Source organism: Dryas octopetala, chromosome 4 (assembly GCF_963921425.1).
Source record: "Dryas octopetala chromosome 4, drDryOcto1.1, whole genome shotgun sequence".
In the NCBI taxonomy this organism is placed as follows: domain Eukaryota; kingdom Viridiplantae; phylum Streptophyta; class Magnoliopsida; order Rosales; family Rosaceae; genus Dryas; species Dryas octopetala.
Window position 1 is genome coordinate 24,811,513 of NC_141369.1, and position 21,143 is coordinate 24,832,655.

At 36.0% G+C, this 21,143-nt stretch overlaps 4 protein-coding genes across 5 annotated transcripts; 2 read left to right on the forward strand and 2 right to left on the reverse strand.

Annotated features, from left to right (window-relative positions):
* LOC147288711 (homeobox 1) lies at positions 1-2,937 on the reverse strand. The gene is made up of 4 exons (XM_086239788.1): positions 2,310-2,937; positions 2,025-2,161; positions 1,443-1,682; positions 1-779 (listed from the first exon to the last, which is right to left on the reverse strand). Exons 1-4 carry the CDS (start codon positions 2,422-2,424, stop codon positions 342-344), a joined length of 930 nt encoding a protein of 309 aa, XP_086095914.1. The 5' UTR covers positions 2,425-2,937; the 3' UTR covers positions 1-341.
* A 7,378-nt stretch (positions 2,938-10,315) lies between these two features.
* LOC147288712 (bidirectional sugar transporter SWEET6b-like) lies at positions 10,316-12,064 on the forward strand. Its single transcript, XM_086241038.1, has 6 exons — positions 10,316-10,361; positions 10,489-10,525; positions 11,022-11,238; positions 11,390-11,551; positions 11,692-11,811; positions 11,918-12,064. The coding sequence occupies exons 1-6, from the start codon at positions 10,316-10,318 to the stop codon at positions 12,062-12,064; spliced, it is 729 nt and encodes a 242-aa protein (XP_086097164.1).
* Positions 12,065-12,933: 869 nt separating this feature from the next.
* On the forward strand, positions 12,934-16,027 carry CYP38 (cyclophilin 38). The gene is made up of 7 exons (XM_086239335.1): positions 12,934-13,268; positions 13,596-13,886; positions 13,975-14,174; positions 14,710-14,945; positions 15,087-15,229; positions 15,364-15,435; positions 15,548-16,027. The coding sequence occupies exons 1-7, from the start codon at positions 13,110-13,112 to the stop codon at positions 15,773-15,775; spliced, it is 1,329 nt and encodes a 442-aa protein (XP_086095461.1). The 5' UTR covers positions 12,934-13,109; the 3' UTR covers positions 15,776-16,027.
* Positions 16,028-16,277: 250 nt separating this feature from the next.
* LOC147288714 (Protein kinase superfamily protein) lies at positions 16,278-20,338 on the reverse strand. 2 transcript variants are annotated; one of them, XM_086239337.1, is made up of 6 exons: positions 19,876-20,332; positions 18,414-18,535; positions 17,913-18,109; positions 17,596-17,770; positions 16,939-17,073; positions 16,278-16,760 (listed from the first exon to the last, which is right to left on the reverse strand). In XM_086239337.1, exons 1-6 carry the CDS (start codon positions 20,147-20,149, stop codon positions 16,554-16,556), a joined length of 1,110 nt encoding a protein of 369 aa, XP_086095463.1. In that variant the 5' UTR covers positions 20,150-20,332; the 3' UTR covers positions 16,278-16,553. The 2 variants fall into 2 exon arrangements, with proteins under 2 accessions (XP_086095463.1, XP_086095464.1); XM_086239338.1 differs by having other exon boundaries at positions 16,696-16,815; positions 19,876-20,338.
* Between the last annotated feature and the right edge of the window lie 805 nt (positions 20,339-21,143).

The following is a 21,143-nucleotide window of genomic DNA, read 5'->3' on the forward strand; positions in this document are numbered from 1 at the left end:
TTGACCAAAACACTTAGGAATTTATTATTTGCTAACATTTTTGAGTTATCTGACGCAGTACTTACTAATTAATTAAGCTGCATGCAATTTACATAATTTGTGTTCGTTAGTGTGAACAATGAGCTTAATTAATTGTTGTGGAGTTGAAGCACCTATATATATATATATAGATCATCATGATCGACTTGATGATGCATATATCTATTACAATAACATAGAAACACCCCAATACCCAACATTACATTCAACCCTCTTAATTAAGAAACGAAAACATATAGTATCTTAATTTCTTATGAAAGACACTTAAATATAAATTATTTTAGGATTGATTGATTAATTAATTAGGACCACACCCACCAGCCCAAAGGCACACCCTCCTCCTCCGGCTGCTGCTGTTGCTGCTGCTCCGCTGCGGCAAAGACATCGGAGAAGTAACTCCGGGCGTCGTCACTGCCGTCATCTTCTTCTGAGTGGACCCCATGATGATCTAGGTGTGGCGGCGCCGCCACGCATTGATCAGGTGGGTAATGGAAAAATGAATCACCGCTGTCCACAAGCTGAGGGCCGCCTTCGTCGTCGACGACTGCACTGCCTCCGCTGCCAGAACTGAGGCGGTCCTCAACCTTCACGCTGAATTGGAGACTCATTGGAACAACATTATCCATCATCATCTCACCACCTGGAACAACAACATTCTGCTCATCGTCATCACCGGTACCTGCAAATGCTGCGCCTTTTGCCTCCTCTTTAGCTTCAACTTTCTCACTTATGGAAACCACCTGTATTTATTTCTTAATTAAGTTAATTAATTCTGTCAAAACAGGAATCAATTAATTCATCGTTTTTTTAACAAAAATACAGAGTATTCAATTAACACCGGAGGCATATTTATATTATATATAGATATGGACCATATGGTATGCGAAATATATATACCAAATTATATTCGTCCAGTACTGACGTCTGCGAAAGTGGCTTCCTTTTTCAAATTCAAAGTGGGGTTTGGAACAGATGCGATGTTTACAGACCGAAAATGAATCCGTACATATTCAATTGCTAGCAATAGCAAGGTCAAATCTGATGATAGGTATGTAAGGACTAAGGAGGGAGGGACCCCAACCAATTAATTTTCAATTATATATATTTGTCTACACCAGCTAGCTAGTATACTGTATATATGTAAATTAAAAGCATCTTAACAATTAACATGTGTATATATAATATTTGTATGTACACAGAAAGAAAGAAAGGCCGTAAGATTCTATTTGTATTATCCTTTTAATAAATTTGAGATTCAATTTTTTTTAATAAATATGAAACCCACCTATGTAATTCTTATTTAATTAAGTAGATTTCACCTCCATTAAAAGCAAGATTAGTTCAGATGATCCCAAGTCCAATTAGCAATTAATGATAAAGTATATATATAGATATTTAATTACCTGGGATTTGAGTTTGTCATTCTCCTTGAGGATGGAATCATAATCAGAGACAAGGGTGTCGTAAGAAGATTTGAGAAGATCATAGTCACGCTCAAGCTGCTTTGTCTTCCAGCGAGCCCTTCGGTTCTGGAACCACACGGCCACCTGCCTTGGCTGCAGCCCAAGCTTCTTGGCCAGCTGGCTCTTCCGATCTGGCTCCAGCTTGTTCTCTGTCTCAAAGCTCTTCTCCAGCAGATGCACCTATTTAATTAATATATAATTCACAATTAAACAATTTGATTGCATATATGTATCTTGTAGTAACTATATATATATAGGTCAAACAGAAGATTAAAGTTACATTTTTTGGACCGACTGGTCTGATTGATATTAATCAGATTCCCACTAGCTAGTTAGGACTCGATAAGGTAAAAGTAAACGATCGAAAAGCGAAACTTTTACGATACGAAAACGATGGAGATTGAGATGAATTGATGCTATAGCTAGCTGATAAGCATATATAATATGTACGTGTCACAATTGATTAATATATATCCAAAGGGAATATTAATTTGATCTAATTAACAAATCACAGTCTCAGACCTGCTCAGGAGTAAGGCGGCGCTTCTTCTCCGGCAACTGCTCGTCGTAATATTCCTCCTCGTACAATTCGTCCTGTGATGAGCTGAAAAACGATCGCCTCTTCGAGCTTTCCTCCATCACCATCATCGATCTTGACCCTTCATATATCATCAACATCCAAAATTAATTTTAATTTCTAAAATTTCAAAACACAAGTAATATATTAACGTACAGTTGTACAAAACACAGCAGCTAATTAATTAATGAAGCTATCTAGCCTAGTAATTAATTAAGAAGTTAAAATACCTCGGAAAACGTGATCAGCGTTCCCGAGGAACAACATGTTGCCGCCACCGCCACCTTGCTGGCAAGCCGCCGACGACGACGAAGGGTCAAAGAAAAGACGGCCGGGCTCCATCATCGATGTTGTTGATTCTTCTTGATCACAAAACTAGTACTCGATCTAGCTCTTCTCAAAATTCTGAGCGCGTGAGCCACTCGCCGTCGACTCTTGCTTAAGAGAATTAATATTTACTTTTGTTTTGGGGGGTGTTGGGCGTAAATTAGAAGATCATAATCTTGTGGCGGAAGAAGCTGGTACTCCACAGTAACCTCGCCGGAGTCTCCAACGGGCATATACAAAATTCCATCATACCACCACCGATCTTTTCCAGCTCCGGTCTCCAAATTCCGGCGACTGCGTTAACTTCCGCCGGAGATGAAAATTAATTTGGAAGAAGATGGATTTTGAACTAGTACTAGTACGTAGTCCTACACAAGTTTGATTATTACGCACCAAACCTCCATGAAATTAAGGTAGCTAGTATATATATAATATTAGATGTGAAGGGGTCACCGGAGCTTAAAAGACCGGCGAGCCAGAAAGAGACTCGGAAGGTGATGACACAAAATTTGTGAGTGTCGCTTCTAGGTGTTTTTTGCAGCTAAAGTTGAGAGAGATGAGTCCACCGCGTTTTATATTAGTGCTGTACATTCCAAATGACCAAACTGCCCTTCGAAATTGAATTTAACGACACTTTAGAATCGGACAATCTGGTAATTAACTCTGAATTTTTATGTCGAGTGTAGACAACGATGGCATTCATTTTTATTTCCACTTTTTATTTTTCACGACAAAATGTCCATTTTATCTTTGTCGTTTATTATAATTTATTCTGTAGAACGATATACTGAAATGTAATATAATCAAATTACATGTTATAATATAGATAAATATTATTAATATTATATCTTACAAATATAAATTCGTTATTCATTCATATTATAAGTTTATAACATATACAATGATTAACACTATATAAGGATATATAGGTTATGCATAATAATTTTTCGCCAGTTACAACAACTTACAAGTTATTTTTTATTGAAAATGTGGGAGAGAATAATATTTAAAATTTAAAGTTTATTAAAGATTGAATAATGTTAAGGATTTATGTTTTCAAATTTGAATTTAAATGATGTATATGTATTAGTATTTTTACTTTATAAATAAATGAATTTTAAAGTATATCAAAAAATTTATTTAAAATAATATTAAATTATTTAGCAATCAAATTTAAGATATATAGTAATACTCTTATAACAATTACAAACTTTTTGTTTATTAAAAAATTGAGAGAGAATAACATTTTAAATTTAAAAAGTTATTATTAAAGATTAGTAAAACTATTGGAATGATCCAAATGGGCCCAGTGGTCATGTGGGTGGAGATGAGGATGGGCCGTGGGGTATGGGTTTGAAGGCTTAAGGTGCGGTGGCAGAGCCAGAGTGTTTAATACGGTCCCATGCTTGGTGGTCGGGCCATTGTCGGATCCAGATATCACTGAATTGTTGCGTTGCAATCAACGGTTCTGATTCTCTCTCTTTTTTCTTTTTTCTTTTTTAATTAATGCATTTTGACCCAGCCAAGTATTGTCTTCACGCCATTTTTTCTTTTTTTTTTAGAGCTTCACATCATTTTCTTTATCCAACTTCAATTTGCTAATGGAGAATCTCAGCATTTCCTTTTCATATTAAAAGGCATAAACATATCAATATTCTAAATGAGCCAGATGTTTTTTTGTTTTTGGTGTAAAAAAGGTTTTGTACAATTTGAGAAGAAGAAATGGCGAAAATCGACCTCTTACTATGAGTACGAATTAAGTCAAGTTGATATTACAGTTGTACACCACTATAGCTTTAAATTCCTCAATTAGATATTTTGATCGCGAATAAAAAAAAAAAGCTATTGTTACATACAACAACCAATATCACACAACAAAAATCAATCAAACCTACAAATTTTACTTCACTTTAATTGGAGTTTTCTTTTTGTTGTTCTCCCCATACCACATGACAAGTACTTGTCTACCCCTTTAATTTTATTTTGTAACCTAACCACTGATGACTGATGAGTGGCATGGATTAAATTCGAATGCAAATGGTGGGGTTCCTTTTTAAGTCTTTCTCTTGTAATGGATGTAGTAATGTAGAAAATTATAATTTCCATTGCCAATTTGACTCGACTTGTGATCTCAAGAACTAGATGGAGTTAGCCACTATTCTAATCTGTAAGTGACGTAGTCACACTCACATATATATACAATTGGTGGCCGAACCATATTTTAGTGCTCCTGCCACGCACTTATGAACCACACTTGATTTTGATGTTTTCAGTAGTACTTCAATGGTGCCACAGTACGTACCATTCTCTTGTTTTTCTTGTTGAACTCAACACCTTCAAAAACTCAGCTCTTTCACTCGCATAATCTAACATATTATCTTATCAAATTATTAATCGATATGACATATATATACAATTATCATTCTATTTCATCTTTATAGTTTCACAATACAACATATACCACTGTGTACAACAGAAAACTACTTCCCTAATTAACCACTAGTTCCCACACAATCTTAAAAAAAGGATTGATGATGTGAAATATTAATTGGAGATTGCAGAAACAAAGGAAAACAAGACTACAAGACTTGCAGGTAATTAAAAGAATTTCCACACACACACACACACACAATATATATATATATATATAGGGGAGATTCATAGCATTTTATTTTTGACACAAATTTTGACACAAGTTTTCAATAGAGTCCACTTCGTATAGGATTTTAACGATCCGAACTGTTTATTTTTTAGACCTTCTTAAAAAGATTATTTTTGTAAAAAATTAAATAAATCGAAAATCATATACCAATAAAGATTAAATGATCAATAAAATAAATACTTAAATATTAACCATTAATTAATTTTATATAATAAATAATTTCTAATTTATCTATATATATTATATCGTTGTCATGAACTTAGCAACTGCACTTGGAGGAGAACCACGTAGCTATGGGACCCGGAGAATCAAAAGGCAAAAGCTTTTCTTTTTGTAGTGGGAGATAAAGGAAATAGAGCTAGCTAGAAAAGCACAAAACAAAACCTTTAAGAAAAAAATTATCTACTTTTCCTTCTTTTTCATTAAATTATATCATTTGATCACTAACATGAAAGGAGATCGAGGACAAAAATATGTATATTTATAAAAGGATGGTATACTTTGCTACTTTTTTGTCCAAATAAGATATCTGTATGTATCAACTATCAACCTTGCACATGAATACCATCGCAATTTAATCCTTTATATACTATCTTTAATTCTATGTCCACTATATGATCATATTGATGAAACAAAAACATACAAACAAAAAGAAAAAAAGAAAGACGAATTAATGGTGTTTAATTAATACCATTGTGACCCATTGATAAAATTTATTGGCAGGAAATTTCCCTCATTGGGTGGCCGCCTAGAGAAGAAACCCACTTATAAATTAATATTAATTGGCAATTATAAACAACTTTGACTTGGGCTGTAGATCAAGGCATGCATGTGATGTATAATGCGAAAATGATAGAGGGTGCATGTGTAAGTATCCTACATATTGCAAAAGTAGCTAGAGATCTAATTCATTTACATATATCAAACCATTTAAAAGTATTGATTAATTTAAGAAAACTAATTAAATTTAATGGATTAGATAAATGTCCACTTTCCATGTGTTGGCCAGTTGTCTACCAATGGCTTGCAATGTGGGAATATCTGTAATCTCCCATATTTAATAATTTAGAAAAAAAAAAAAGGAATCAAACAAAAAATTAAAATAAACACTTCCATTCCTAAATCCTAAGAACGGAATGGGATTCACTTCTCCCCAGAAGATAACAAGTCCTAATTAAGAATCTGTTTTTCAGGCACGAAAGATAGTAAGTCATTAACGTACAATTTTATCATCACCCAGAAAAAAAAAAAAAAAAAAGTACAATTTTATCAATCTTTTATTCTCTTCAAGCAAGCAATATCACTTGTGAGTCAGTAATGGAATCAAGGAAACAGCCCATCATCATCACTTTTCTACTTTCTATTGGACTTGGCTTCTACCGATCAGCATATATTTTTTGGGCACATATATTGTATAGAATATGTCTCTTTATAGTTTGCATTGTGGCAGATAATTAATTAATTAATGAGTCTTTTCAGGAGTGCGTATGTGCACCTCCACCAGCTAATACTCTATTTCAGCTGATTATATATGTTGGGATGGGCAATACGATATATCCAATAACGCCCTCTTAAAGCATCACAGGCTCCTTCGATCTGCTTGAACTTAGTTCAACATCTCAAGGTGGATAAGAATATCAAATTATATATATAATATATGGATTGTAGACACAAATTAATCTTATATATATGAGACTTCCCATGAATAAGTGATACGAGCTTCATTAATAGATAATATGATTCAATATACATATCATCCTATTAATTTGATGTAATATGTTAGTACATATGCTAATATGCTAACGTGAGAAACTTAACCATCATATCTAATCGATCATCTTATTAATTAGTGATTTGTTGGAACATATATATCACATGAGACATGATAAAAACGTTATACATGGTGTATATTTTCTTAATTTTTTTTCCCTAATCAAGATATGTGATGTATCTTTCAAATATATTAGGCTTATTTTAATATATATTAAAAATGTAAAGTGGCTAGCTAGGCAGTAGCGGAATTGTTAAAAAAGGTATCAATTCGATCTGTGTTTATCTGTATTTGGAGAGAAGGGGTGTATTGGGTGGTTGCTTTTATTGTTTAATTCCTTCCTTGGTAAGATAAGGGACTAAATGGAGGTATCTTTTCTTTTGACTAGAAGTGGATTGGAGATTTGAACTTTAAACTTGCCAATAGTTGTTCTCTGCTTTAGCTTTAGGAAAAAGCAGCTACCATATCGATGAGAATGAAGGACTAGTAAACTAATTAATAGCCATATATAGCTAATGGAAAGGAAAGCTCAAAGCTATGCCAAAAGGAGGAGGCACCAGGCACCTGAGAAGGAACAATGCTTTTGCCTTTTGAGATATATATGTATATATATGTTTTGTGTATGCGTGTGTGTTGTGTAAAAATGTGTGTATGGTCTATAATATTAATGGCCCATCATCATAAAGTTGAAGAACCATGAGGAGAGTAGAGCCGTAGAGGTAGTGGCTTCTCTCTCTCTCTCTCTCTCTCTCTCTCTCTCTCTCTCTCTCTCTCTCTCTCTCTCAAAGAAACATAACAAATGGCAACGAATACGATGAGTACATGTCGCATCCATTTGATCCATTAATTCCAATGCCTTTGTCTTGATTGCTACTAGTCACTTCGCTCTAGCAAGCCAAGCTAGTCTCTAGCTAGGGGACCATCAACTAGGTTCATTGTACATATACATATATTACATGTATATATTTCAATATTTCATTGCATGTGCATTCGCACACACACAAAAATGAGTCAAATGACAATATATATTTTGGGTTGGTAATGACACATTATATATTCATGTGGCATTAATATTTTAAATTCATAGTAAGGCTGGTGGAGCTTGGCTCATCTACCACTTATTGCCTTTATTATTATACATTAATATATAAACTTAGTGTGCATGTGATTATATTATCTATGATAATGATTTCTTACCCACCAAATATGCAATTCAATTCAGCTTCACCAGCCCCTAAGTGAGGATTGAAAAGCCCAAATATTATCTATGTAATTGTTATCCTGGCCCATAAGTGAGGATTGAAAAGGCCTACGAAGCCCAACGAGGGGTCTTTACTGTAGGCTCAATGCATTGGACCAGTAAATAAACATAAACATGATATGAAGCCCATGATGGATTGAAAAAGTTGTCCACGATTTTCGAGGTTAATATCAAGCCAGTGAATATAATGAAATAGGCCGGCCCATGCTAAAAAAATCATGTTGAACTTGAACTGGGCTTAGCTCATTCATCCTTTTTGTTAATGAGCTAAGCCCAGTTTAATTTGCAAACCCCAGCCCAAAAAACAAAACAAAACAAAAAAGAAATCTGCCTCTTCATATAGCAATAAAGATTAAAACACTAAATATTATTTAGAATTCTAACTGTTAAAGTATTTTTAATCGTACCCTTGAAGAATGATTGTTGATTATTAATTGTGATAAGATAAGAAAATGCTAGTTGTACAAAATTTTCTTGTAACCCTTATAATCAATTTCCTTTATCAACCAACTAACTTTTCTATCCTATAGACTAGAAAACCCCAACTTATTCACTCTCTCCATCCCAACTATCACCTTGTTGCACACGCGAATGGCATGTGCGCAAAACCTTGGTGTATTTATTAATATCCAAATATGGATATATATATATATATAGTACAATGGGTTGGGACGCATCCAGCACAGGCATGACCCATTATTAAGTGGACTGGGCTTTCTATCCCACTGGGCCGGCCTGGCATGAGCCCGTCATGAGTAGGGCCGGCCTGTTTGTATTAATTTTTCTCAATTCTTTTTCAAATTGTTAAAAAAAAAATTGTCTCCATAAAATTAAATACAACAATATAAATTCTATTCAAAAGTTATATATTATTAATTGTTATTTTCTTAAAACATATTTTATCATTAATTTTTTTTATAAAATTGTTTCTTTATACAATATTCTAATTATACAAGTAATCCTTACACGTGAAATATCAATTTTCCTATAATATTATTGAGACGATATTAAATAACTTAAAATAATCAATTAATAATTATTAAAATTTAAAAACAAATAATTGGGCTGGCTTGGCCTGGCACGACCCATTATGGGACGGGCCATGGGCCAGGATGAGCTTTAGGTGTAAGATAATTGAGTCGGCTGGCTCGAGCATAAAGCACAAAGCATGAATGAGTCCATTTCAAACGGTGTTCGGTCTGGCACATTGTACACCTCTATGGATATACAACACAATAATCATGTGTTGGTTCTATCTAGCTAGCTAATTAGAGTCAACCACGTATCATATATTTACCATTAATCCTATTCCATACAAAAGCAAAAAACATTAATCCATAATTGGATTTAGGAGAGGAATATATGTAGTTTGGCAAGAAAGGAATACTTATAATGAGGTAATCCATCCACAATGGAACTCGATCAAGAAATAACATGAACACATATATATTACTAGCAACTAATTAAGTTTGACCAATTGTAGTGGCTAATTAATTATAGGTCAAGTAATTAATATTTATCTCTATTACTTTGTTCGAATCTATCTTTGGCCTCCTCTCCAAGGAAAGAAAAAAAGAAATTTAATCTTACATAGATATAGTGATATACGTTGTAATTATTAGTTGATGACAAATAAAAATGGGGCTAGCGGATAAATAGGCCATTTTGATGGTGCGTACAATCCAAAAGGAGGGTAGAGTGAGTAAATAGTGAGGAATGTGAGAGCAATTACCTAACCGTGCGTAACAACCTGAAGGGACGGATTCCATGAAACTCATGCACGCGAAACTGAGAGTATGTTTGGAAGGCAAGTAATAGATGGAAGGCTGAGATTGAATCCAGAGTCTAGTGATCACATCACCATCGTCTGATCCAGGAGATAGGAGTCCTAATTCAATATGACCAACTAATTAGCTAGGTAGTCTCCTGAAACGAATAAATTTTGAAACGAAAAAGCGGAGATAGAGATCGATAAAAATGCAGATAGTGCTGGATTGAGAATTAATTGAGTTGGATTTTGGGTTAATCAGATAGTGTTATAGCTTATAAAGGATATAATTACTAGCTCGGTGGGTACACTGTATAAATAGCAGCCGTCACTTGGTGAAAATCATAAGCTCAGTCGACTTTTCAGTTTTCAGTCTCTCACATTCTGAATTTCTCATTCTCTGAATTCTCTCTAGTTTCTCTGCCAGAAGTTTTAGTCCACGCCAAGATGATGATGAACAAAGAAGAATTTAGAACCGTGGTTGGGATCGTTGGTACGTAGGTGCTAATTAATTCTCTCTCTGTGTTTAATCAGAGGGATTGAATTCAAATACTATTGCTAGCTCTTGATCTCTGTGATTTTCCTAATTAATTGTGTTTGTTTGGTTAATTTCTGTGCAGGGAATGTCATCTCCTTTGGCCTTTTTCTCTCTCCAGCGTAACCTCTCTCTCTAGCTCACTCTCTGTGTTGCTCTAGCTCTGTCTCTAATGGCGGTTGGCTCGTATAATTAATTGATTACGTTCTTGATGGTTTTAATTCTTGCACGATTTTCTGATTTCACAGAATGTATATTATGACGACATATATAGCTGAAGAATCTTTTCCTGGATCTGTAATTAATTAATCATGCAAATTTAATTAGATGAACTTAATTAATTGGTAATTTTCAGTACTAATTGAAGTTTAAAGATGAGACCGATCGGTACTGGATTTGCTATTATATACATTATACATACCTGTGAATCTATCAATCATTCAATTGTATACGACATGCTCCGTAATTGGTTTCTATGCATTAATTGTTGATTATAAGTTTAATATTTGTTTGCATATATATCCCACCATATATAACTACAATTAATCTTTAATTGTGTGCATTAGCAAAATTATTAATTTTTTGGGGGATTTCATGTATGTATATGTATATATGCAGTCCGACATTTCGTAGAATCATTAAGAAGAAATCGGTGGAAGAGTTCTCGCCAATTCCTTACATTGCGACAGTATTGAACTGCTTGTTCTGGATCTTCTATGGAATGCCATTTGTTCATCCACACAGTACTCTTGTGGTCACCATTAATGCAATTGGGCTAGCTTTCGAGCTCGCTTATCTGTTCATATTCTTCGTTTATGCTCAGTGGAATGGAAGGGTGCGTTCTCACTCACTCACTCTTAATAATCTTAATCTTATATTAATTACCAATTATATTTATAAGAAGCAGAGTTTGCAATTTATAAACTGAGCTATAATATATGATCTCTCTCATTCATTCTCTTCTTGTGTACGAAACGTTTTTGCAGAAAATGGTGCTCTACGGGCTTTGCGGTGAAATTATTTTCTTTGCTGCCATGGTGGTGATAGCGCTGCTAACAATGCACGGCACTTCCAAGAGGTCTTTGCTGATTGGTGTTATCTGTGATATTTTCAATATCATCATGTACTGTTCTCCTCTTACTGTCATGGTACGTACCTTCCAATAAATAACTACTTAATTCCATCATATAATAATTAATACTGTAATTAATGAAATCCATCCATCGTTAATTAATTTAACTCCTTTTTTACTATCATGCATTCTTGTCTTGATCTTTTGCTGTAACAGTTCAAAGTTATCAAAACCAAGAGTGTGGAATACATGCCATTTTGGCTGTCAGTGGCCAACTTCCTAAATGGTACCGTCTGGACCGTTTATGCTCTCCTCAGATTTGACATCTACATTCTGGTAATTAATTATAATAAACTTCAATTTCTGTGACTAATTAAGTTTCTAGTTGTTAATTAATCACTGCATGTGTTCATTTGCATCTCTCTGTCTCTGTATCATGCAGATCAGCAATGGTCTCGGTGCACTTTCTGGAGCTATTCAACTCATACTATATTCATGGTACCGCAAGTCTACTCCAAAACATGTTGATGATGGTGGAAAGCCAGCACCTACTACAGAAGTGCAACTCTCCAGCGCAACTAGAGTTTGATCTGATACATACTACCTCTGCACATCCGCAATGCATGCATGCTCTTCAATTTTTAAGTTTCTTCTAGCTCCTTCAGTTTTTGATATCGAAAAAGTCTTTACCTTTTTTAGTTAGGGATTAAATTTCTGACAGTATTTTTAGACGACTTCATGTCTTAGACTCTTGGTGGTATAATTTCCAGCATAACCGATTCATGCTTTTGCAAAATCAGGCTTGTTTATCCTGCATGCATTTCTAGTCTCCATGTGCACCAACTTCTTTCTCTTTTTATTTTTAAATTAATGGATGCAAACAGTATATAATAATCATTGGCGCTTGCCACTTGGCAATGGCAATAACGCACCCACTACTGGAAGTGTTTAACAATAGGATCGCTTGTTTGTTTTTTATGTTTGATTATACATGACTTGGGAAGTAAAAAAAAAATTGATGTGTAGCACTTGGTTGTGAGTGGAGTTGCACTATAATTACAGTTAGAATAGAAACAAATGAAAACAAAATAAAATATAAGAAATTGTTATTTATTCTAATGTCATCATTATTTAATTTGGATGAAGAAGTAACACCCATGAGTCCATGATCCAACCCAATCTTGGTGAGTCCCCAAGGCCACCGAAGAGCCTAAAACTACCACTTGTGGAAAATGGGCAATCGGACCCAAAATCCTCACAAACTAGTCGAAATTCTCATCTCGTACCAGACCCAAAGCCCATTACAGAAAAGAAAAGAAAAGAAAATTGGAAATGGGTCAAAGAAATCCATTGTGAGAAATCAGGAGTCAGAAACTCAGAATCCAAAGAAATGCAATCTTATCCAGAGCGCCAGGCTGCCACAAGTCTCCTCTATATATAAATGAGCAAACAGAGCAAGCAAGATTAACCCCAACTGACCAATCAATCACCCTTATCTGTTATCCTTATTCTTCTTCCCCTATCTCTCTCACTCTTTACTCGCAACACAAAACTGACCCATCTGCTATTTGTCTTGTAATTTGTAGACTCTACTAGTCTACTCTCTAACTTGTACTGCCACTACTCTGCCTCCAATGGCAGCCATTATCTCCTGCCACTACTCTGCCTCTCCAGCTGCCTCCAAATTCATCACCATACCCACCAACCGTACTCGCTTCCCAATTTCCTATACCCACTTCGGAACCCGCCGTTCTTCCCCATTTCCCATTCAATGTCAGATCCAGAACAAACAGGTGCCACTTTTTGGTTCTGGGTTTTTCAAAGTTCAAATTTTACACATTGTTTTCTTTATTGGTATTCTTGAAATCTACATGTGCTCCAAATTGTCTTGATTTGATGTATTCAGCATTTTGTTCAATCAACTTCCGTGAATTCAATGTGGAATGTATGAACTGTTCATAATATAATGTTCACGTCATAACTTAAAAGTTATGAAATCAGGTTGATTTTCAATACACACTAACTTCATGAACTGTATTCTTTAAGTAGTGGAAGACCTTATTGCAAAAGTTGAGTGTAGATGATGTGACCCAATTGAGCATTTTCACTTGTTTGAGCAGGAAGGGAGGTCATTTTCGATAAAGGAGTGTGCGATTTCTATAGCTTTGGCAGTCGGATTAATAACCGGAGTTCCCACATTGGATTGGTGTAACAATGCCTATGCGGCTAGCCCAGTGTTGCCTGATTTGGCTGTACTGATCTCGGGACCGCCAATAAAGGACCCAGGAGCATTGTTGAGATATGCTCTGCCTATTAACAATAAAGCTATCAGGGAAGTGCAGAAACCGCTTGAAGATATCACAGAGAGTCTCAAGGTAGCTGGAAGCAAAGCACTCGATTCTGTTGAGAGGGTAATGCATCAAACTACTTGGTTTCTTGGTTTCTTTGTGTTAATTTGAAGTAGATGGTTACTGATACTTCTAAGCTTGGATGATGTAGAATTTGAGGCAGGCATCTCGAGCCCTGAAGCAGGGGAAGACTTTAGTTGTGTCTGGGTTAGCTGAATCCAAGAAGGAACATGGAGTTGAATTACTTGCCAAGCTGGAAGCTGGAATGGATGAGCTCCAAAAGATTGTGGAGGATAAAAATAGAGATGCAGTTGTGGCAAAACAGAAGGAGCTACTTCAATATGTTGGCGGGTAAGTTTATATGCTCAAACTGTGTGAAAATAAGCTAGAAATTAGAAAGTAAGAACTTTATGTGTCTCTCTCTAACTCTATATTACTATATGTTACTTATCATATATGCCAAAGTGAGGATTTGGAAAACTGTGCATGTTCACTGCCTAATTATTTGCAGTACCTGCCATTTTCTTATTTTGAGAGTTCCCTGATAGAGGTATTGAATTCCAAGATGTATGATTTTCTCAAATGAGTTGTAAAGAAGCTGTCTTGTAAGGCTTATAGTATCTACGAGAAGACATTTCTGTTGATGACTAAATGTTAATGAGATGAGTGATAGAAAGAAACTTGGTAAAACTGAGACTTAAAGAGCTGGTATTGTTGGCTTTAACTATTAGAAAGAAAAAAAAATTACCACCTATACCCTAATGTTGAGTAGAACCCGGAAAATGTTGAAGTGTGTGAGGATTGTCAGTTATAACATGTGTATTCTCATATATGCCCTTGTCATTGACTGCAGCTGAGATCTTCCTGGGGCATTGGGTTTCTGCAGTGTTGAAGAGGATATGGTGGATGGATTCCCTTACGAAGTGCCAGAAGAATACCAAAGCATGCCTCTATTGAAGGGGAGAGCAACTGTGGATATGAAGGTCAAGGTCAAGGATAATCCTACCCTTACTGATTGTGTCTTTCGCATTGTTCTTGATGGTTACAATGCCCCTGTAACTGCTGGGAACTTTGTAGACTTGGTGGAAAGACACTTCTATGATGGCATGGAAATCCAAAGAGGTAACATCTCTGAGTAAATATGTATGATTATGCATTTGAATCTGTTTTTGAAGTATTGCTAATCTAGAGAAGAATACATTAAGTTCTTAAGCTCCCTTGGGGAGAGACAAGGCTTAAAGATTCCCTTGGTTTTGCTTGCAGCGGATGGTTTTGTTGTACAAACTGGTGATCCTGAAGGACCTGCAGAGGGCTTCATTGATCCAAGTACAGAGAAAACCAGGACAATACCGTTAGAAATCTCAGTGGAAGGAGAGAAAGCACCATTTTATGGGGCAACTTTAGAAGTAAACTCTCTCTCTCTCTCTCTCTCTCTCTCGTGTGTGTGTTGGAAAATTTTAACAAATCTTTGTAGTCATTGTTATAATCCGTTTTTGTTTGCACTGCATTGACATTGATTATGACATTTGTATTTGGTCAGGAGCTTGGGCTATACAAGGCTCAAACAAAGCTTCCATTTAATGCATTTGGAACGATGGCCATGGCCAGAGATGTGAGATGAACACTCCTGTTCTCTAAAATATATGTTATTTTTATCAGTTTGGAAGGCTAACTAGAGATGAGATGCCCATTTTGATTAAATGATTTTCAAATTTTGTTGACAGGAATTTGAGGACAATTCTGCTTCTAGCCAGATATTTTGGCTACTGAAGGAAAGTGAACTAACTCCCAGTAATGCCAATATATTGGATGGTCGGTATGCAGTGATTGGATATGTAACACAAAATGAGGATTATTTGGCAGATCTGAAGGTTGGTGATGTCATAGAGTCAATCCAAGTAGTCTCTGGCCTGGAAAATCTAGCCAATCCAAGCTACAAGATTGCTGGCTAGAGACCTTTCTGTGCGTTGGACTTGATATCCCATACAAGGGTTTATTAGCCAATGCCAACAAATTTCTTGGAGGCTCCATGCGTTAATGTGTTCCATTTTTAAGTTTGTAAGTTGATTCCAGGATCCGGCAACCAACTTATCATTTTTATTTAGAGAGAATTGTAGCTTTTTGTTGGATTATGTATCTTTTAACACATTGTATCACCGAAACCAAGTTCAGATTGATTCATATTATAGACATCGTTGTATTCACTTGGTATTTTGTGGCACAATCAGCATAAACCATTTTCTTGAAAACAGAAAAATTGAGAAAATTATTATCATAGAAATGGTTGGGAAAAATGGAAAATTGAAAAAAATTATTAATTGTTATATGACTATGCCACGTGTGAGTGCAATGTTCCCCATTTTGCTTATGCATGTATAATAAGGTAAAAAAGACTGAGAGAACATCCACGGTCATATATATTTTATCTATCGAAGCTTGTATTATGGATTGAAATTGGGTCAATTCACTCTATAACTATAACCAGCTTGTGAAATTACATGGTTTTTTATAAAGTAGGAGATGAAACTTAGCAAAAAGAAAGAAAAGCTTCACAAATCTATAGTCCAACAAAGTAACAGATATTGCAGAGCTCCTCTAGCCTACAGCCTCCACAGTTTTCTATTCACTTGACTCTTCTTAATTCTCAGATCTATTCAATTCAATAAAATACAAATTGAATTTCCAGAAGCATTACAATCTCTCTTGCCTGACAAGGAAGGAGCAAATCTTTCAAGGTCCTCTGTGCCTGCGGAAACAGAAACAACCTTGAGCTTGGTCCCCGGGGATCATTCCTCCACCTTTAGATGTGTCAATAGCCTCCAACATGGCCACCACCTCATCCATCTCCGGCCGCTTGTCAGGGTTTGCATCCCAACAGCGCTTCATTACATTTGCAAGAGAGCTTGGGCAACAACGAGGAATCTCGGGCCTCAGATTCTGTAGTTTCACATAGAAGTTTGATTTCTCTTTTAGCTTACAACTGTGACGATGACTGATGTACAATGATTTGTATTAAGAGCAGTTATGTGTAGATAATTAATTTCCATGTAAGAAGGCCAAGTTTTCACACGTTAGTTTATCTCATGGACTATAAGATCTTACAGATTTTATCTACCTGGCGGACAACAGCTGATGTCACTTCCGAGAAGCTAAGATCTGGATACGGCATGTCACAGCAGTATATTTCCCACAAGCAGATACCAAAACTGTACACATCACATTTCCTGTTATATGGGTTGCCATTGAGAACCTGTCCCATCCCAAGTCATTGATGATATGGTCAGATACAGAAATATTGAGGAAATAGAAGGAAACCTTTTTATAATATGATCTTATGCAAAGCAACTCATTGATCGCTAAACAAATGTTCAAGAGCTGAAACGAGCAACATCAGTCTAAATAAAGCAACGCATCATTTTTGGACCATATGAAGAGCCATGAACCTCAAGAGAAGCAGCTATTGAATGGACAAAAGATGCAATGAGAAAATGCCTTAAAACATGCATCCATTATATTGGTTTCATGTATAGGTTTGCTGTCCATTGTGGGACAGCCAAAATAGTGGGATCAGCACTAAGCTATGTTATGGAACTCTGGCTCCAAATATCTAAGGCAATGACATATACACGTAAACCTCTCCTCACACAAAATTTACAAAGATCATGACATTATTTGGAATGAAACTTCTATTTAAAAAGAGAGAGAGAGAGAGAGAGAGAGAGAGAGAGAGAGATTAGGTTCATAGCAGACTTCAAATTATCAAAGTGTATACCTCTGGAGCCATGTAACCAAGGGTTCCAGTCTCGCCAGTCATGTCATTAGGATTTGAAGCTTCAACACGTGCAACCCCAAAGTCGGCTATTTTTACAGTTCGTGTTTTGTCCAGAAGCATATTTTCTGTTTTAACATCTCTGTGAACAATCTTCATCGAATGAAGATAGCACAAACTACAGAAATACAAAGGATAGAAGTTCAATCCTCATGTTCAATATATAACAACTAGCATGTATTTCTGGAAATATAATTTTTTTAAATAAATCAAAATATCTGGAGAACAAAATAAATACAGATAGGGTGTGCGAATATAACCCTCGTGCAAGATCTAGTGCCAGTTGGACAACTACTTTGAAAGCTAGCTTCCTTCTACGGTTCTTTATGAGGTAAGTTTTCAGTGCACCCCCAGGACAATATTCGACAACAACACAACAAACATTACTTGGCATGCCAACTTGGCCATTGTCTGTCTGTATGTGTAGCTCCGACATCCCCATTGTCGCCCCTATAAACTGCAAATAAGGATTTGACATGAAAAAGCTAAACAATGTCAACGTAAGCATCCAAGTTCATAAAACTATAAGACATTGAGTTCAAAGTTAATTTTGTTTCAACACTGCGTCATCCATCTTGTATTTATGTTGAATTCAGAAACTACAGTAAATGCTCTTGACACGTAGGTCTAACCAAGAGGTTAAATGAGATAAATACCAAAAATACAAAAGAAGTACTCAAGATAACCTACAAGAATGTTACATTTATGCTTTTTTTAATTAAAAAGTTACATGAAAGCTCGTAGAAGACACGAAATGTTACCTTGGTTACATTAGGATGGTCAAGCTTATGCCAGACAGCAACTTCTTGAGTAAAAGCTGCTCTTAGTGAAGCTATTTCAGCATCTGATCTATGACCCTCTTCTCCCCAATCTAGAAGTTTAACTGAGCATTGGAAAAGGAAGGAAAGCTAAGAGTTAGCAAATAGATAGTTCTATGATTCAGGTTAAGTTACCAACACACATGCAGAAAAGTTCTCTCAATTGCTAAAACCACACATAAAATATAAATATAAAACATAATATTAAACTTAATGCGACCCAATTAGCATATAAAGCATCTAAAAACATTGGTCCAAACCTAATTATGGCTTTCACTATAATCCATTTGGACTATTCAGTTGTGTTTCTAGATAGAATTACATTGAATGACAGTTTCCTTGAGTTGTTAAGATGAAAATTCATTTGGCAGTTAAGTAGCTAGCAAGTAGTCTAAGTCAATTTCTATGCAATTGCTTTAAATTCTCCAGCTTTTTGTCTCCAAAAAGTGAGATGTAAAATAAGTTCATATGTATAATAAATAAAGACACACAAAAGGTTCGTTTCATTTTTCATCTTTTTGAAGTGCACTTAGTACAGTTTAACTGCCAACTGCTTCCATCTGTGAATCACGGGCATTGTGAAGCTAGATCTGCAAGGGTCTATCACAATTCACAAGTCACACTACGATTAATAACAAAAGGGCATAAGTGAGAGTGCCGATGAACAATTTCCAAACAACAACAAGAAGAAAACTTCCAAAGCCTTCAAGAAACCCATCCCTTCAACTTGATACTTATGTTCAACTCGTACCTAAGGACGGACGGTTGGAGAATATTGATAGAATTTGAGGAACTAGCAGAAGTAAAAGCAGTAGAACGTTTCACCCCACTAAGTCTGACTAGGACAGAAGCCTGAAAGTTCTATGACACCAAATAATAATAGCCAGCCTCAACCAAATAATAATAGACAGAGACTGGTAAATGATCAATTTCTTGTGCTCCTTAAGAAAGCACCCGTGCAAGGGCTTCTATTTCATTTGGAGAAAAAAAAAAGCAATGAGATTTCTAATTCTTCCCCAACTAGAGAAAAAACTTCAAAGAGCTAATATTTTTAGAAATTTCAATCTCCATGAGACCCAAAATTTCAATCTCCATCATCCATGTAAAAATTTGAATAATAAAAACGAAATCCCTACTTTAGCCAAACATGCCTGAAATGTTTCAAGCGGAAGCCAATATCATATGCATTGAAAACCACATGACATTGGTGTTGGAGACACCTCAAGAAGAAGTCTCACATATGCATGTATATATACGTGTGTATCAAAAGCATGAGTTTTTCCAGGAAAGAACGAATTTTAAAAAACGGGTATTAATTTTCACCAAATGGGCACACTCAGAACCCCAAACAAAATGTCAAAGTGTCCCCAAAACAAGTTCCATAACAGAGAGCAAAAGGGCATACCAGCAACGTCTTGGCCATCATAAATGCCACGGTGAACAGTCCCAAAAGTGCCTCGAGCTATCGCACCCTTGATGATGAGTTTGGAGGGATCAATCTCCCACTCTTGCCTTGTAGCAGTGGGCCTTGATGCTGCTTCTTCCTCTTCCTCTCTTTTCTTGTTCTTCTCCATAGTCCATGCTCTGCTCAGGTGCCTCTGAAGCTGCTCGTCCAAGCTCTTCAGATCTATCTGATCCGCTCTCACATACCCACCGCCACTCTCGCTCTTCTCCTTCATTTCCACTCCTATTTTCAAAAACTGACAGACCCTTTTGGCGTCCAAGTGATAAAAGGCCAAGCCAAGGAGGAAAGGCCTCTGTTTGGGGTGGTGGGTCAGTGGGTCTTGGTTCTATGAGTGTGTAGCACTGTTTCTGCTTGTGTTGCGCTGTGCTGTGCTTGTATTAATGTTGAGGAGGTAGGAGGAAGAGGGAGGGATTATAATGGTGTCACCAAGACCAAGCAGTAATACTACTCTGTTTCTCTCACTATCATCCATGTGGGCACATGGATTTTGCCTGAAGACGACGTGTGTTTCTGACCCACCTCTCTCTCTCTCTCTCTCTCTCGCCTCCTATTTCTTTATGGAATTCACAGTCAATGTGCGTTTTTTTTTTCTTTTTTCTCATGCTTGTGTCATCAATAAAATTACTTTAACAGTTTTACCCATACAAAGATGTAGTCAGTGATTAAAATTGGATTGGATTTAATCTTATTCATGCATAGACTGCATAGTTGAACCAATGATAGAAAAACATGTAATAGCCACATGTTGCAAACTGGAATTTGAACATGCAGCCGTCAATTAAATATCAGCTAATATTCAGCAACTAAATGGAACTTAATTAATTATTCACGAAACGGCATCCGACCAATTACTTCTTTATTCTGTTTCTCCATTTATACAAAAAAGGTCAAAAGGTCAAGGTGTGAGTGTGGAATCCCAATTCCCAAAATTATAATATTGCCTCCCAAATTTGTTTAGGGTTGGCCAAGATTTTGTGATTAAATAATTGGGTTATTGTTGAGTGGAAGAAAAGAGAGGTTGGGTCGAGTGGTCAAGGTTGTACATGCCTATGCCAAACTGGGGATGTTCGGTTCCATGATTGGGAACATATGGTTCATATAGGGAAGGTTGGATTTGGTTCAATGTGTTAGACCCCCAAAGCCAAAGGTGGTAAAGTAAAGATACATGGGCATCGGGACCACGCTTTGTGCAATGCAATGGTGCAGAG

What these genes read in the sequence shown, in the direction of transcription:
- LOC147288711 (XM_086239788.1), bottom strand. Translation starts at nt 2,424, where the DNA reads ATGATGGAGCCCGGCCGTCTTTTCTTTGACCCTTCGTCGTCGTCGGCG. An exon ending in GCCGCCTTACTCCTGAGCAG is followed by an intron (nt 1,683 to 2,024) that starts GTCTGAGACTGT and finishes TTAATTAAATAG; the next exon opens with GTGCATCTGCTGGAGAAGAG. An exon ending in ATGACAAACTCAAATCCCAG is followed by an intron (nt 780 to 1,442) that starts GTAATTAAATAT and finishes AAATAAATACAG; the next exon opens with GTGGTTTCCATAAGTGAGAA.
- LOC147288712 (XM_086241038.1), top strand. Translation starts at nt 10,316, where the DNA reads ATGATGATGAACAAAGAAGAATTTAGAACCGTGGTTGGGATCGTTG. An exon ending in GGCCTTTTTCTCTCTCCAGC is followed by an intron (nt 10,526 to 11,021) that starts GTAACCTCTCTC and finishes GTATATATGCAG; the next exon opens with TCCGACATTTCGTAGAATCA. An exon ending in ATGCTCAGTGGAATGGAAGG is followed by an intron (nt 11,239 to 11,389) that starts GTGCGTTCTCAC and finishes ACGTTTTTGCAG; the next exon opens with AAAATGGTGCTCTACGGGCT.
- CYP38 (XM_086239335.1), top strand. Translation starts at nt 13,110, where the DNA reads ATGGCAGCCATTATCTCCTGCCACTACTCTGCCTCTCCAGCTGCCTCC. An exon ending in GTCAGATCCAGAACAAACAG is followed by an intron (nt 13,269 to 13,595) that starts GTGCCACTTTTT and finishes TTGTTTGAGCAG; the next exon opens with GAAGGGAGGTCATTTTCGAT. An exon ending in TTTATGGGGCAACTTTAGAA is followed by an intron (nt 15,230 to 15,363) that starts GTAAACTCTCTC and finishes GTATTTGGTCAG; the next exon opens with GAGCTTGGGCTATACAAGGC.
- LOC147288714 (XM_086239337.1), bottom strand. Translation starts at nt 20,149, where the DNA reads ATGAAGGAGAAGAGCGAGAGTGGCGGTGGGTATGTGAGAGCGGATCAG. An exon ending in TGATGGCCAAGACGTTGCTG is followed by an intron (nt 18,536 to 19,875) that starts GTATGCCCTTTT and finishes TCCAATGCTCAG; the next exon opens with TTAAACTTCTAGATTGGGGA. An exon ending in GCACTAGATCTTGCACGAGG is followed by an intron (nt 17,771 to 17,912) that starts GTTATATTCGCA and finishes GTATTTCTGTAG; the next exon opens with TTTGTGCTATCTTCATTCGA.